Source organism: Xiphophorus hellerii, chromosome 17, assembly GCF_003331165.1.
Source record: "Xiphophorus hellerii strain 12219 chromosome 17, Xiphophorus_hellerii-4.1, whole genome shotgun sequence".
In the NCBI taxonomy this organism is placed as follows: domain Eukaryota; kingdom Metazoa; phylum Chordata; class Actinopteri; order Cyprinodontiformes; family Poeciliidae; genus Xiphophorus; species Xiphophorus hellerii.
In genome coordinates this window covers 11,904,732-11,920,086 of record NC_045688.1, presented here as the reverse complement: position 1 = coordinate 11,920,086, position 15,355 = coordinate 11,904,732, and the positions used below count along the sequence as shown (strand labels likewise).

At 39.1% G+C, this 15,355-nt stretch overlaps 1 protein-coding gene across 15 annotated transcripts in view; it reads left to right on the top strand.

The window, feature by feature from the left end:
* The window catches only part of nrcama (neuronal cell adhesion molecule a), a 53,833-nt gene that overhangs the window by 18,168 nt on the left and 20,310 nt on the right, over positions 1–15,355 (top strand). For all 15 annotated transcript variants that reach the window (XM_032588947.1, XM_032588951.1, XM_032588941.1 and 12 more), the window contains exons 2-3: positions 3,012–3,057; positions 14,990–15,160. In XM_032588947.1, the coding sequence (XP_032444838.1) occupies positions 15,067–15,160 (94 nt within the window). In that variant the 5' untranslated portion in view covers positions 3,012–3,057; positions 14,990–15,066. The remainder of the gene's footprint in view (positions 1–3,011; positions 3,058–14,989; positions 15,161–15,355) is intronic.

Sequence of the window (15,355 nt, the reverse complement as noted above, 5' to 3'; positions counted from 1 at the left end):
ACATAAATTTCTGTTCATGCTTGGGGTCGCTTATTCTGTCACGGTGGAAAGAAATCAGACACATGGTGTTTCACTCCCAGTGGAGCCATAAGATCAGGGAACTAATTGAAACAGCTACAGGCTAAATCAAAGCGGTGCAGGCATTGGGGCATGCAGTATGCTACATCTTCACCTTTGTCGCCGATGTTATTGACCCAGTTCTGTTGGTGGAACTACCTGCCTTCATCTCCTGAACCTACGTTTCAAATTTGCAATGTTGTCACAGAGATATTCTGGTTGACTGTTGTTGATTTTTGCTTAAATATTTCTCGAGATGAATGCAATTGAGAAGCTTTACTGAAAACAGTACACAGTTCAATAACAGTTAAATACTTGCACTTATGAGTTGGCTCAAACAAACTAGGTTTATGGTTTAACACATCAAAATCAAATAAGCTGACGAGTCAAACGCTACTTGATTTTGATAGGATTGCAATAATGCTCAAAAATGATGGTTTGATTGACGGTGGTGTTTAAGCGATGCTCAATTGGTACGAAGAAGCCCAAAGGCATATCTCCTATACCATTTCATGAACACTACTAGCTTTGAACTGTTGATACAAAGCAGGACTGATTCACCCGACAATATAAGCTTGATGTCGCAGCTGTCATCAAGACATTTTATCTCTGTTATTGTCTGGTGTTGTTCAGCGTGTGAATTGCAGTCTCAGTTTCTGCTACTATAGACCAACTTCTTCAGTCTATTGTGTGACAGTACACCACATACTTTGAGTTTGGTGAACAGTGTTTGATTTGCTAATGACTGTTTGTCTTCCTGAACCAGCCTGTCCAATCTCTTCTGACCTCTGACACCAACAAGCCAATTTGATCTTGCCTTCACACTACATCTCATTTAATATTTTCTCCTTTTCTTTTTTTTTTTTTTTTTAAACACCATTATTTCCAAATATGAGCAATGCTTGCACAGGAAATCCCTGTAGGTCAACAGTTTCTGAAGTACTCCAACTAGCCTGTCTGGCATCAACACTCATGCCGCTTTCAAAGTCAATTAAATTGCATTCCTTCCTTGTTCTGATCCGCTGTTTGAACAGCAGCGAATTGTCTTCATTGGGATTAGTCATAACAGATCAATAGGTCTTCGTCTGCAGCTGCTATTTGTAAAAAAAAAAAAAAAATGGTGATGTTTTTAAGTTTGCAACAGAGATGCAGGTCTCTTTGTGAGTTGCATTAGCCTTACATTACCTCATAGAAACACCTTTAAAGCTCACTATGTGGCATCATGTTTACATATTGGGTCAGCTTTGCTTGGTTTTTATGCCCTTTCCCAGCTTTTCTCTTGTCACATTTCATCTTTGAGTCCCCCCCCCCTCCTCTTGCCTTCCCTCCTGCACTCTGATGATGAAGCGCTTTTAGATTTGCTCCTTAATAATGCATGTTTCCGCTTGCTCTTCATTTTTTTATGTTTGTTCCTCCTCTACCCTTTTCTGTCCGTCTCAAACTAAGTCTTTCTCCCACGATCCCCGCGTTCGCCTCTAGCTACAGTTTTCTGATGTCTCTGTGCGCTTCTGTCTCTATTCATTAGGATCTCACACTTTTTTCTCCCCCTCACCCCACTTTTCTCCGTTATCCTTATCTTTGTCCTCTCTTGTTTCGGCTCGGCTTGCTTCAGTTCTGCTCAGATAACATCAATGCAGTCCAAGTTCAAAGCAGATCAGTCGAGAGCGCAGAGTTTAATCGGTTCTAGCTGTTGTAACTCAGATCATTCGGTTCTGTTGCTAACATGTGCTGTAGACCTTCACCAGGAAGATAAACCAATAAAAATTTCATTTGAGTTTTATTTAGTTTTTTTTTGTTGTTGTTTTTGAAAGATGATTCAGTCTCATCAGCTCGAGTTTTATAGCTCCACGTCCAACTAAGCACGCTTTATTTTATTGTTTATAATTTATGTTTTTGTTTGTTTGCTAATGTGAGATGAATGAACGGTCCCTCTGGAGATTATGATAATGCATTTGTGGTCACGAAGGGTAGCCTCTTTGTTGGAGGTGGAAGGGGCATTGTGTGTGTGTGGGTGTGTGTGTGCATGTGTTCGGTTTGGGTGGATTTTATGTTAGTATGCGCCCTGACGGAGGTAGAAATAATAAAAGTGACAGAGGGACATTGTGGCTGATTAAAGGCCATGTATTCAGCAAGAAATAGTAATTTACTGAGTATTCTCTGGGGAGGGAGGAAGATGTGCACATATTATTCAGCAGCTTCTGGTCAACCATGGCTATAGAAGGTGAAAGAATTAAGATCTGTTTGCTCTGATGACTAATTTTAACCCATTTTTCTATTATTATGCTGATTGGCTATCTTAAATTCTATCAGAAAATGTCTAAATAATAATATAAATGGCATGATGTGGTGAAGAAAGTCAGATGTTGTTAATTGGTACCTCTTAAGAAGTGCTGGCTAATTTTTTTTTTCATTTGGCCTTTTCCTGTCTCTCAATTTAAATACAGTATATGCTGCTGTCCCCATTAGATTGTTGCATGATGGCGCACAAAGCTATCATTCCTAAAACAGTGCGGACAACTTGGACCATCGTGCGAAATCTGCACCACGGATAAAAACGTGAAACAATCCTCCCCTTGTGCTTGTTCTCTGTCTCTCAGTGGTGCAAAAAAAGGAGGGCAAAATCAACTCACCATTTCAACTCATTTTCCATTGTTCGCATTAAAATGGCTTCCAGTATATCTGGTTTGTCCACGAATGTCATAACTCCAATAAATTTTTTTTTTTTAAATCCACCCTCAAAATTTATAACCTAGCTCTGAAGGATAAATCCTTAACCTAGAAGGAGTACTGGATACTTATCAAAGTCAAGATTTATTGGTACCTCCCTTGTTATATACTTTTTCGGTGTAATTTTATTTCCAAGAGCCTCGTTAATGTCAACCAACAGATTTTTTTTTTTTTTTTACTGGGGTTGAAAACATCAAGTCTCACTACATCTTCATCTGTGTTTGCAGGTCTGACACAACATTACAACAAACTGCTGGGATTAACTCCAAACAGGTGAGTCAAAGATCACTGTCTAGTAGTTTTGGCAAGTTGACTAGAGATACATAAAAGCAACTCGGGTTCATTTGTCCTGGGGGATGTGTGATGTTTTGAGATGTTCTGGGTATATAAATCTACTGGATGTGCTGTTTTAGGGTATTGCCATACCTTCTTGCATATATTTTCTTCTTTTTTTTGGGTGCTTTATTTCGTTTGGCATCATTGTGATGATTGTATTTCACTGTGAAAGCGGGCACCCTGTTGGCACTGGGTCACAGTTACCGTAGCATCTGTTTCTGAATGGTTGAGCATAGAGTTAGAAAGGTGCATGTGCCGATCTCAGGAAGACCTTCTGGCAGTTGTACTGCATTTTCTTAAAGTTGCTGTATTTCAAATGCAGAAGTTCAGCTGGAAAGTGCTGAGCAGTGATTTGTAGCATCTGCAGTTTTACCTCTGCAAACTGCAGAAGGTGAATGTTTGGGAAAAAAAGAAGAAAAACCACTCACAAAATAAAGGTGAACACATTGTGAAGGGGAAAAAAAGCTTGGATTAAGCAATATTTGCTATTGATTTGATTTTCAGATGTGAACAGAGCTCAAAGCATTCGGAGGGACTTATAATCTTTCACAAACAGAATTTATTATAGACATTATAGTATATAATGTCTATAATATTATATAGACATTATTATTATTATAATATTATAGTATGTAATGGCGGGTTTATGGTCTGATAAACCCGCTGAGACAGAGGCTGGCACCTACAGACAGTTCATTCCTAGTCAGGTCATTTGGTCACTTCTTTTTTTTTTTTTCTTTAATTCACACCCCGTACAATCTTAGAAAAATAACGTGAGGAAGTGTGAACTACAAACTCCAGTTGACAAGCAATAGACCTTGCTGTTTTCTTTAGGGTAAAACTGATCTGTTGTAAAACAAAGTTCAGTGTGTCGGACTATAGGTAACTAACAAAACCATATAATTTAAATTTTACTCTCACTTTGGTTACCATATAATAAGATTATTTTAACATTATTCGATTGCATTCCAATTGCTTTTCGCGATTGCTTTCATTTCCATGAAATGACATGGATGCAAAATAGAAATTTGCCTGAGAGATGAGAGGACAAGCACGTGTTTGAACACAGTTTGAATATGACTGGAAAAATCCGAGCCGCATGTCCTGGCGTCACCTGCTGCTCTCCTGCTGCTGACCACACTGCACACACTCATTTCACAAAGGTACAACAAACACACATCACAGCAATCAAATATCCACTAGTCTCAAGTTCTCTCTAGCAACACTGTGGTAAGACACGCTGAATGGAAAATCATATAAAATCGACCATGTGGAAACCCCATAAAACCAATCTGCCGGCCGGGAGCAATAGTTTAGTAAGTCGAGCATGCTGTACAGCAGTATTGCATAACACGCCACTGTTATGTTTCCATGTTTAATTACCATCATTGTTTTCTGAACAGTCTCATGAGGACACTCGCTCGTACTGAGCCACAACTTGCACTGCGAGTCATTTTCGCAGGGGTTTGTTCTAGTGCGTAGAAGTCGCAGAGAAGTGGTTCACTTTCAGGTGTCGCTCGGAGTGATGGCGAATCTCTGTTCTGTGGAGCCCCAGCTTTCTCTTTCTCTCTCCTCTACATGAGTAATCCTGACGAACAGATGGGTGGAGGAGGCAAGTGGCCATGCCAGCTTGTTACACTGCCATAACACCGTCAATTGGAAACCTCCCCCCTTGCACCTTCTGCCCCCACTTTCCCATCATGCCCTGTTCACTCCTGTTAGCGCTTTAGCTTCCTCTGCCTTGTATTTGGCCTTCCCAGTTCTGTATCCATCATTACACTTGGGTGCTAACGACAATGTCGCTGTCAGCCAGCTAGTTTATTTGATTGTGCCACTAATGCAACAAGAAAACATACATGAAATATTGGTGTTCAACAACCGTAAAATCTCGTGACACTGTTGCTCTGAAAGATGAGCATATCCAAATCCTGAGGACTGCACACAGTAAATCATGTTGCCGCGCAGCCCCAAGTCACATAGCAAGGCCACGTGTATCGTGGCTCATCAATACCTTTTCGCTTTGCAGTAGCACCCAGGAATACCAATGAGACTTGGCTTGTTTACAGGCCCAGAAGGATTTACAGCACATATCCATAGTCATGCTGCATTGAAATGAAATTCATATGGATTTTAGAGCTTGCAATCTAATGTGCAAGCTCTTTATATGCTTCTTTCTTCAAAACCAGCCAAAGTCTACAATTTTCAGAGTGTGGGATGATACCCATGAAGATTTACAGTGATGGCAGGTCCTTGTGATATTTTCTAAACTAATGCTTTGACTTTATAATCAATTAAAAATAAATGCAGTGAAGAGGTACATCTCAAAGGATTTTTTTTCCCTGTTCTTCAGCTGTTGACTGTGAAATGTCCAAATGTTTTCATTCCGATTTTACACAACACTATTTTATTTCCCAAGATTACAGTGCACAAAAAGAATAAATTTCTTTTTGTAAAGAAATGTATTGATTAAAATGTAGCGGTTAAATGATTTATGTAAATTTTATCCGATATATCTTATTGTGCTCGTGTTATGTTCAGTTTCCCAGGGTTCGGTGCTCGGACCAGTAGTTTTTAATGTGAACACACTACCTTTGGGTATTATTTTTAGGAAACATTAGGACATGATGACTGTAATCATTTACTTTGAACTAAATATAAAAAAAGGAATTTGACCCCCCAAAAAATTTAGCTTGCTACTTTTCTCAGATCCGATTTTGTAATCCTGCTTTCCTAAAAGGAAAAAATAAAGTCCATACAGTGAGAAATAAAGTTTTTTATGCGTCTCAGTTCTGCTCAGTATTTCACGTGACTTGGCAAACAACAACCAGTGATGGACGGAGCCAGCCGCTGCACTGACTCTGCCTGCAAATGTTTGAAGAGATGACTTTAGACATGCAAGGCGCACATTCAGAGCTGAACACACTCGCATGTGCCCACTGGCACATACACAGCCAGGCCTCAGGCAGCAAACAAACAGATTTCTGCTGCCCGCTGAATGTGTGCGATTGTCTGAATATCGCACTATAACTGGACGTTGGATGAAAACAGTGCATTATACATGAATACGGTGCCTTACAAATATAAAGTGTTAAAGAAAATGCAGTTGACAGAATTAAAAGTAAAAAAAAATCAAATAAAAAATGTAAATACTGCTTCCATATTGAACATAAAGAATGCAACACTCAGTGTCATTATTATCAGGAAACCTTTTCCAAAACTTCGTCTCATGCAGGCATACCTCTATGGTGCCCGTATCATGGCTTATCAGTAGCCCCAGTTGTATTATGGCAGCCAAGACGCTCTGCATATAGTGTTAACTAAATCATGCAGAAGACTTGAATTGGAAAAACTCTTACATAAATCATGCCATCATCCTAAAGAGGGCTTTTAGACATTCTGACAGGCAGCAGAGAACACTGTCCTCTTTCCTGCCTTGCTTTGCTCTACCAAAATGGCCCTAATGGCAGCTGTAGAAGTTGTACACAGGATCACAGAAGATTGACTTTTAAACTCATTATTGGTATCGCCAATGAAAGAAAAAGTCCTACGTTTTTGTTTTCTGCTTGTGAAAACAAATCAGATTCCTAATCAATCTGTTGGATTTAGCTCCAATCATCAGGGTGCTATGGTATACATACAGTATATGCAAAAACACAATCATATTGTTTTCAAACATATATTTCTGTCTCTCAACCACCTGCTGTGCATGTCCACTTGATGGGTGCTTAACTGTTTAAATCTTAATGCCTTCGCGGGTCAATATTGCCCCGAAGTTGACATTTGGCCACGTTTAGCGTTTGGACGCCCCAGAGAGAGATCAATAGATGTCTCGCTGTTCGCTTCTTTTAAAAGCTCACAAGGTCAAAAATGAATCCACACTCGGACTTACTAATAAATGGACATGAAGTGCTGTGGAAAGGTTTTTGCTCCCTTACAAATGCATACGTCTCATTTTATGTATGCTTCGCCATTTAAGTCAAAGGTAACACAGTTTATTCTTTTTCAATTGCAGTCGGCGTTACACTGTTGCCATTATGCAATAAAATCTGCAGTTTATTATTTTTTTTCTTTTACAAATGAAATGATGTGCCATGCCTTATTACAGGCATCAGATATTAAGTATATAGGATGGAGCTGTGGTCTCTTATGTTATTGCCCAGAGGTGTCACTTTGTACCCTGGGAGACCCCTGCCGTTTCAGCATTATTGCAGTGGTAAACAACGCAGAAGGACAAAAGCCCCCATGGGTCAGCGTCAGAGGAGCGGGTGGGGGCCGTCAGGGCATGGGGGCATGCTGACCATCAGCACATCACAAAGCCTCAGAGAAAAGCAGGCACCGGGTGGGGGGGGATTTCTGTGGATGCTGCTGGAAAAACTGACCCGAAAAACCAAGGTCCCGTGTGTGTGTGTGTGCGCGCGCGCAGGGGTGTGTGTTTGCACATGTAAGAGAAGCTGAGATAGTTTGTTTTGATTAGGTGGCTCAGTGTGATCCGGTTGTGGAGCTGTGGGCGACAAAGGGACCTGCCAGTTATGTCGGTCTTTCTTTTTTTTGTCGGGAAGAGATGATGTTGGTGAAGCAAAAGCTACATAATATCCAACAAAGGTGATGGCTTTAGATGAAGTCAGCAGATGAATCCTTTTGGGGCCAGCAATTGAAACCACCGGCTCAGGGCAACAAAACAAAAAAAGATGTCACTTATAAGTCAGAGGGGTCTTTTAGATTTAAGTGTGTTTTGACTTACTTGTCTTTGCAAAACAACAACGATAAGCTTAAAAACTATCTCCTGCCTTAAAAATGCATAAAATAGATGAACTCGGTTGCTGAATCTGTTATTTGAACATTTATGCATTTTCCTGGAGACAGCCATCAGTTTAGTTTTAAAATCTGTTCACATCCATTTGTCTTTGCTGTAGTGAAAATCCTCAGCCTCATGTTTTAACCCTGTTATTTAACATCCTTAAATTTGAGAATGAATACAGGATTTTCATTGCTTTCCTTTATAGCCTAGATAGAAAGCATCATAATCCAAACTACACGATGCATATTATGTACTAAGTAAATAATACTGACGTAAAAAGATACATTTTGCATGAAAAGTGTCCCCTGTCAAGGCAGATTAGTAGAAAAATGCCACCTGTTATTTTTCTTGACAGTCAAGGCAATGTTTTGCCCCTAAGAATTTTTTTTTTTTTAATCTAACACTTGCAACATGTCTGTTGGCTGGAGTGAGTTTGCCAAGTTGACAGGAAAAGACGAAACAAGATCTGGATCATATGGAGATAAATTAGCTGACAGAGGAACAAACAACTGCATTTTTTCTCTTTCTTTTTTTTTTTTAAAGATATATATTTATTGTTTTCAACAAATAATCAACAAAACAGCAGGACTGTTATCAGGATACATCGACATACGAAATGTCGATCAGTCTGCAAAGACCAGTTAGTGGTAGGTTGACGCTTACAACACTGAGATCTTCTACATCATCTTCATCTGGTGATGAATCACAGCTGCAAGACATGTTCCAGAATACAACTGCCCAACCATCATTTATATTACAAGAAAAATAAACAGTCACGGTCCTCTGTTTGCATTTTTGTAGGGAATCACAAAGACCTTCAATATTGGTCTAAATTTGTTAATGTCTTGTGTATTTTGGCGGCATTGCAAGTTGAAAGTAAAGCTGAAAGTAGAATCAACATAAAAGTGTATGACCCTTATCCTTAGTGTCATACGGCAGCTTTGGGACAGTAAGAAATCCTGAAATTGCGTCTTAAATCCGTAAAATGGACCATAAATGAACTCGTCCAGAAGTTTATAATCTGTGTGGTTGCCATAATAAATATTAAATATTGGTTTTCCTTTGATATTTGCAGTGCATTGTTTTATTTTATTGAAGGCAAAGAATAACTCGCCTTTGCTAACAGCTGTTGCCGGGTTTCAGGGGTTAAAACCAAATAACAAAATTGCTTAGGCATAGATCGCCTTGTGTACAGAGCAGAGATTAAGCAAAATCAATAATGTCATTGATCCCATTGTCACTTATTATGCAGGAAATTTTATCCTAGGAACTAGTGAGAGCTTTTCATAAATAATCAAATGGTATTTGGAAAAAGGAAAGGATCTAATTAATAGGCCCTGATGTAAAATATGTTTACCCTTGCTGTGGCACCTTAAATCACTACTGATATTTATAAAAACAGCAAATATGTATATTATTTATATATTAAAGTAATTTAAATCCAAGTTAAGATTCTTCATTCAGGCATTCATAGATTTAGTTTTGAAGTTCTTGTAGATTGTGCTCCCTTTTTTATAGTTTTCATTTCATTGTTTTGGTTTAGCCTCTTGCTGTGACTGTAATTTCTTAAATAAATGCTGTTTGGTGGGAGTTTCTCAGACGCTACAGGAGTAGCTGATGGATTATGTTTTCAGTGGTTCAGAGTGTATTTGAAGAAGAAGAAGGGGGAGGCGGGGGAAGGATACAAATTTTGTTTTTGAGAGATCAACTCCATGCAAGTAGATAGCTAAGCATGTTCTGAACTTTTGGTCCAATCCTGCTGAACAGAGTCTGAGTCAGTACACTGTCACATAAATATCTGTGTCACTGTGATTTAACGTGACTGCAAATAATTGTTTTCCATCCCTCCCTGCAATCCTCTTCCTGCCTCCCTTTTTCTCCTCCTTCATCTGTCATATCCGCCTGCGATCTTTCAGTATCCGTTAGTGACTGAGGGCTGAGGAGTGACCAACATAGTAGCTTGCTTTAGGCTTTACAAACTGAGGGGCTTAGTAGTTCACGGTAGTACATTTGACGGCTTTAAGAGATGTTGCTTATTTTGATCTAGAACATTTAGGCAAGAACGAAGAGAGTACTGTCTTCTGGTCGTAATTATTGCTTGTCTAAGCAATAATTAGATCACCTAATTATTGCTACGGTCCTTTAAAGGATTTTAGTTGAGATTTGCAGGTTTGCCTGACGTCACCACTTAAAGAACGCACCACCTTATGTCAGTGTAAACAAGCCAGAAGAATTCGTACTATTTTTAGCTCTGCTAAGCAACTTCACTCCAGTTAGAGATATACATATTTTACTACAATCTCTTAGGGGGCGATAATGGTTTCCTCTGCTCAAATAAGGAGCTGAAGAAAAGAACTGAAAAGAAAGAATAACACAATTTATATCAATGAAGTTTTTAAATCCTTGTCCGAAGAGATAACATATCCTCATTTGGGGGGCAGCAGCTCTCTACTCTGTATTACTTTGAAATACGCGTTGCTGCTCATTATGTAAACTTTTTTCACCTGCTGTGTGTTTGGCACAACTGTCTATATGAGAGTATTATGGTTTTTGTTGGCGCATCCAGTGCACAGCCAGTGTTTGCCCAAAAATCTGGGCAGTATATGAATATCTGCAGAGACCTCCTAGCATACTTTAGTGGGCAGGTACAAATGACACACAGGGTTTATCAAAAACAGACAAAACATTTCATCAGCATTCACTTTATTATGTCTTAGACACCAGTTTGAGCTTCATGTAAGCTGGATGTACCCACTTTCTGTTTTTCTTTTGCACTATTCTTTAGGCTGGAGAGCTGATCAGTATGTCTTTATATAACTTTATAGGACCATTGTGCAAGTTTAAACTTGAAAGAACGTAGCCATTGTTATCGTGACAGTAAACTATCATGCTAATGGGTTCGTTTTTGGAAAGGAGAGCAAACAAAAGTCACGACAAAGCATCCAGTGAAGTAAATAAATTACAACTTAAAGGGAGAGCTTCATGGTTTTTCTGACCTCAGAGTTGGTAAAAGGATAAAGGATGAAGAGCGATGACCTTCCCGCTCGCTGAAGTCATCCCACTGATTCACTGAGTCGGCTGTTATTATCATAGCTGCTTTTCCCTTGCAGCCTCTAAGAAAATGTTCATCCAGGAATTCTCCTTTTACCAATAGGACGAATGTTGTGCACGTTTGTGTAATTGTGTGAATAATGTCTTCCACCACACTACGCAGCACAGCCTTCGTGGTTCTTACCCTTTAACTCTGAGAAGTTCACTCAGCAGGCCGCATAAACACATTAATATTGTCAATTCTGCTGAGAACAAAAAACAAAACAAGTGAAGGAGTGTTGTTTTTGTAAGAGGGTAAAAAGTTCATGTTTGCTATATTTATACATGTAAACGTGCCGCAGATGAACATTGCTTTGCAAAATTATATAACATCTCGAACTGTTTTACATTTTGTGAGGTTACACTGACAAATTTGTATGTATTTTATTTGTGTTTTTTGGTAGCACAATGCTGTGGGCTTGTTTTTCCTCAGTCCTTATGTTGAGATGAATTGAGCTAAATATACTGTAGATCTAAACTCATAGCAGCACTTGAAGAAAAAATGCACCAGCAACTTGAGATTGGTGTGGAGGCTCACCTTCCAGAGAGAAAATAATCCCAAACATTCAGAGCTACAAAACGTAGTTTGTAATCAAAGCATATTCATTTGTTGATCCTCCCATCAAAGTTCAGAGCTACTGTATGTCCTATTGAGAATGAATGCTATTGGATGATTGTTTACACATTTTGTCTTTTGAAAGAGCCAAAATTGGAATTCATTTTATATTCAGGAGGGCTTATTTTTTTTTTAAAAGTATTGCATTTCTTCTACTCTTGTTTTCTTTTTCGGAGTGTTGCAAAGCTCAGCAGAGCTCAGTGTAACTGCTGATGATGTTGCAGGATTGTGTCTGCTGCAGCTGCATGGGGCGTTACTGTAATTAATCTGAACATAAGATGCTGCATTTATGTAATCATGTTGCAATGTGTTTTTTTCTCTCCCTTTTTTTTTGTTAACAAAGAGATTAAGAGCTTTAGCATCCATGAACTGTCTGTAATGTATTCAGTGATGTTACCCTCTTTATGCCTGCTTTTCATCCCCCCCGGTGAGAGTAATACTCAATAGGACGTGTCGGCGTAATTAGCTGTGTCCTGGGGTTGTGTTAGCTCGCACTCACTGCCTAGCTTCAGTAGGATAAAACCTCTGTGTGTATTCATAACCTCACTCTCTCTCTCTCAATGCCTCTGCCCTACAGAGCAGTAACTGACCTGGGTTTAATCATGTGTTACGATCATTTCACCTTCAGACGCCTTTGAAGGCTTCAGTATCCTAAGCCCCTATCATATTCTGATTGCATGAATGACTTGCCTTCCTCAGTTTGTCTACTTTATTACTCTAACACTGGCTTTACACTCGCATGACCTCATCCATTTTATTACTGATGTTATACATTTTTTTGATTTTGTGCTTTTTAAGGTTCATTTAGAGTCATTTGTTAGAGAAAACAGCAAGACCTCGTCTTTGGCGTTCTGTCAGAGAATTTAGGTGTAGATTGCTTGGTTTATACACTGTTTTTGTTCTCTCCTTTTGAAGGTGAGAGCACTACATCACTGACATTGAGCTGTGCTTTCAGAGCTCCTTGAAGTTTGTATCCCATGGCTTCCGGTGCCACAACACCAAGAGTAATGCAACTGTCCCTCTTTGCAACATTTGCCCTACTGGACCTCTCCCCGTGGTGCCAATATACATGCAAAAAACTTTTAGTAAGGGACTAATGAAGAACAAAATCCTCTTTAGAAAAGATGATGTTGCCTCTTGTCATCAGTTTATACCTCCCAACTACGTCTGCACTCTAAATGAAACCATCTGCTCTGGTGTTTATGGCAGGCTGCGCATGGGGCAGTTAACTGTTAGTCTGATTAATGGCGGTCTTTGAGACGGGGTGCAGGATGATACTTAGTATTGTAAAGAGTCCATTACTCTTATCCAGATGGTAGGCGCTGAACTCTTGAGTATGTAACGCTTGCTGGCAGTCGTGGTCTGCGTTTGGCAACTGGATGCTTTACAGCAGATACACTCTGATGTACCCATTTGTTCCACCGTTGGGCCACTGTGACATTCTTACAACCCACATGCCAGGCAATTGCATTACATCGACCAACGGTCTGCAGGCATCCACATACCTGATGATGCCTTTTAATGCGCCCTGATGCAAATGCTAAATGTGCTGGCTTCTTGAAAATCAAACCAAGCAAATGTCCTTTGCTTATCTGCTAAATGATCTCCAAAGTGGACAATTTTTTGGATGTTTTTTTGTTTGTTTGTTTGTTTGTTGTTGTTTTTTTAGCTAGTGAGAAAAATATTTGTGACACAGAAAGAGTAAAAGAGGTCTGTCTCAGTTTGATTATGTATGCTGCCCAGGTTGCAAGAGAGCATGAGTCGGAAGGGAACAGGAAGTAGAAATAGAAGAGGAACATGGGAATTATGATAAATTTCTACGTTTTATTCTTTGATTCTCAGTCAATAAATTAAATAGCCTATCCGATAGAGTGAATATTGATCAGACATTTTAACATGCCTATTGAATTAAGAGGATTAAAGCCTGTAGTCATTTTTGCTTAGGAGACATGTACAGTATATATGTCAGTCACTGTAACCATTTAAGTCTGCTCATAAATTAAGGTCTACTAAAGCATAGTTTGTGAACCGCAAGCAATAGTGAATAAGCTAGCATGATTACGCTCCGTTTGTGACGCATCAGCTCATATCTGTTGGTGATCCTCTACCCGGTAGAAACGAGAGCTCATCTGACACGCTTCCCAGGATGGTTCTGGTGATGTGGAGTTTTTTTTTTTTTTTTGTGCATGCATGTGATGTTCGTACATGTCTTCTCTAAGCATGTGGGGCGTCTCAGCTGTGCACATTGTATGGACGAGTGGTTGCCCGTTTGGAGGCTAATGCTCAATTAACTGGTGGAAGTTTGAGAAAACTAATCAACCTGGATGGTAAAACACTCAAGTGACTGTTTCTCAATTTGTTGGATAATGGGGACGGGGACAGACCCACGGACAGGGTTGTTTAGGAAAGCGAATCCTGAATCAAGTTTGTTTTGACGGCTCCTTCTACCAGAGCCTCTACACTGGCAGAATTATTGGATAACCACAAGACTGGCCAGTTGAAAGTGCTTGTCTTACGGCGTGTCACGTTGGAATTTATCCAAAAAAAAAAGAAAAAAGTTGTAAATGAATTGTGTTAATATTAGAGAGTAAATGTTTATAGATGTTTTAACATCAGTCTGTGTTTATAGAAGCACTGTCTGTTTGATTTAGACTCTACCAAGGCATCTACATTACACCGGAATCCTTTTATATTAAAACTCTGTTATTTTTGGTCATGTGTTATATTATGTGTAAACCACAAAGGCACTGATGGCTATGCTGCTGTAACTTTTGTCCACATGGTCAATTGTATTTCTATTCACAAGATTCATTATTACATTATAAATATTAGAATAATCCTTTTAGTGTCTTAATTTGCATTTTTTTTCAGCTGTAGAAAGGATCAATTCAAACTGTAGACTGTCTTAAGATTGAGTTGAGGGTGCCTCTAGAGTCTTTACCAAAACTGATGCTGATGCTTCGAACTTTGCTTCTTTTTTTTTTTTTTTAATGAATTGAAAAACCATTAAATCACTTCTAATAATATAATTGAATTAACCAGAAGCAAGGTGCACTGAACTCACTGCAGGGGTTGTAGATTGATGGTCTCCCATGTTCAGTAAGGATCTCGATATTGGTATTGGATCAGATCGTCGCCATCTCTAGATTTACTGTATAGTGAAGTATTTTTCACACTGGCTATACTTGTCATGATGGAAATGACAATTATGCTCCAAAGAAATTGTGATAGCTGCATCAAAATGTTAATTTAAACTTCAGGGCGTGAGTTGATATTGCAATTTCTTTACTACCTAAAATGAAACAAAGAAAATGTATGTTAAATAAAGTTCATTTTTACTAATTTATGTGTTTATATCTTTGTAGAGTCGATTCTTCTTCACCAGCTGGTCACTGTTAACCCTGGAGGGAAGATCATCATTCGGGGTCTGACTTGCACAAACATGGACAAGAAACAAAAATGGACTCCAGGTCTTGAAGCTGTATTATTGATACTGCTGAGTCACATGACCGCAGGGCTTGAAGTGCCTCTTGATCGTAAGTATCACTCACGATAACATATAATTTGCAACCGATGCTGCGTGGTGTTTCTCTTCTGTAAACTGGTATCTGTGACTCCAGTGTTTGTGAAAAGCCTCTTCTTGCATTTATTCCACCTTCTTCCACTAAAAATGCAAGCTACACGTGGGAAAGCTGATTACGCTGGCTCTATCAAACTCTAAAAAAAAATTG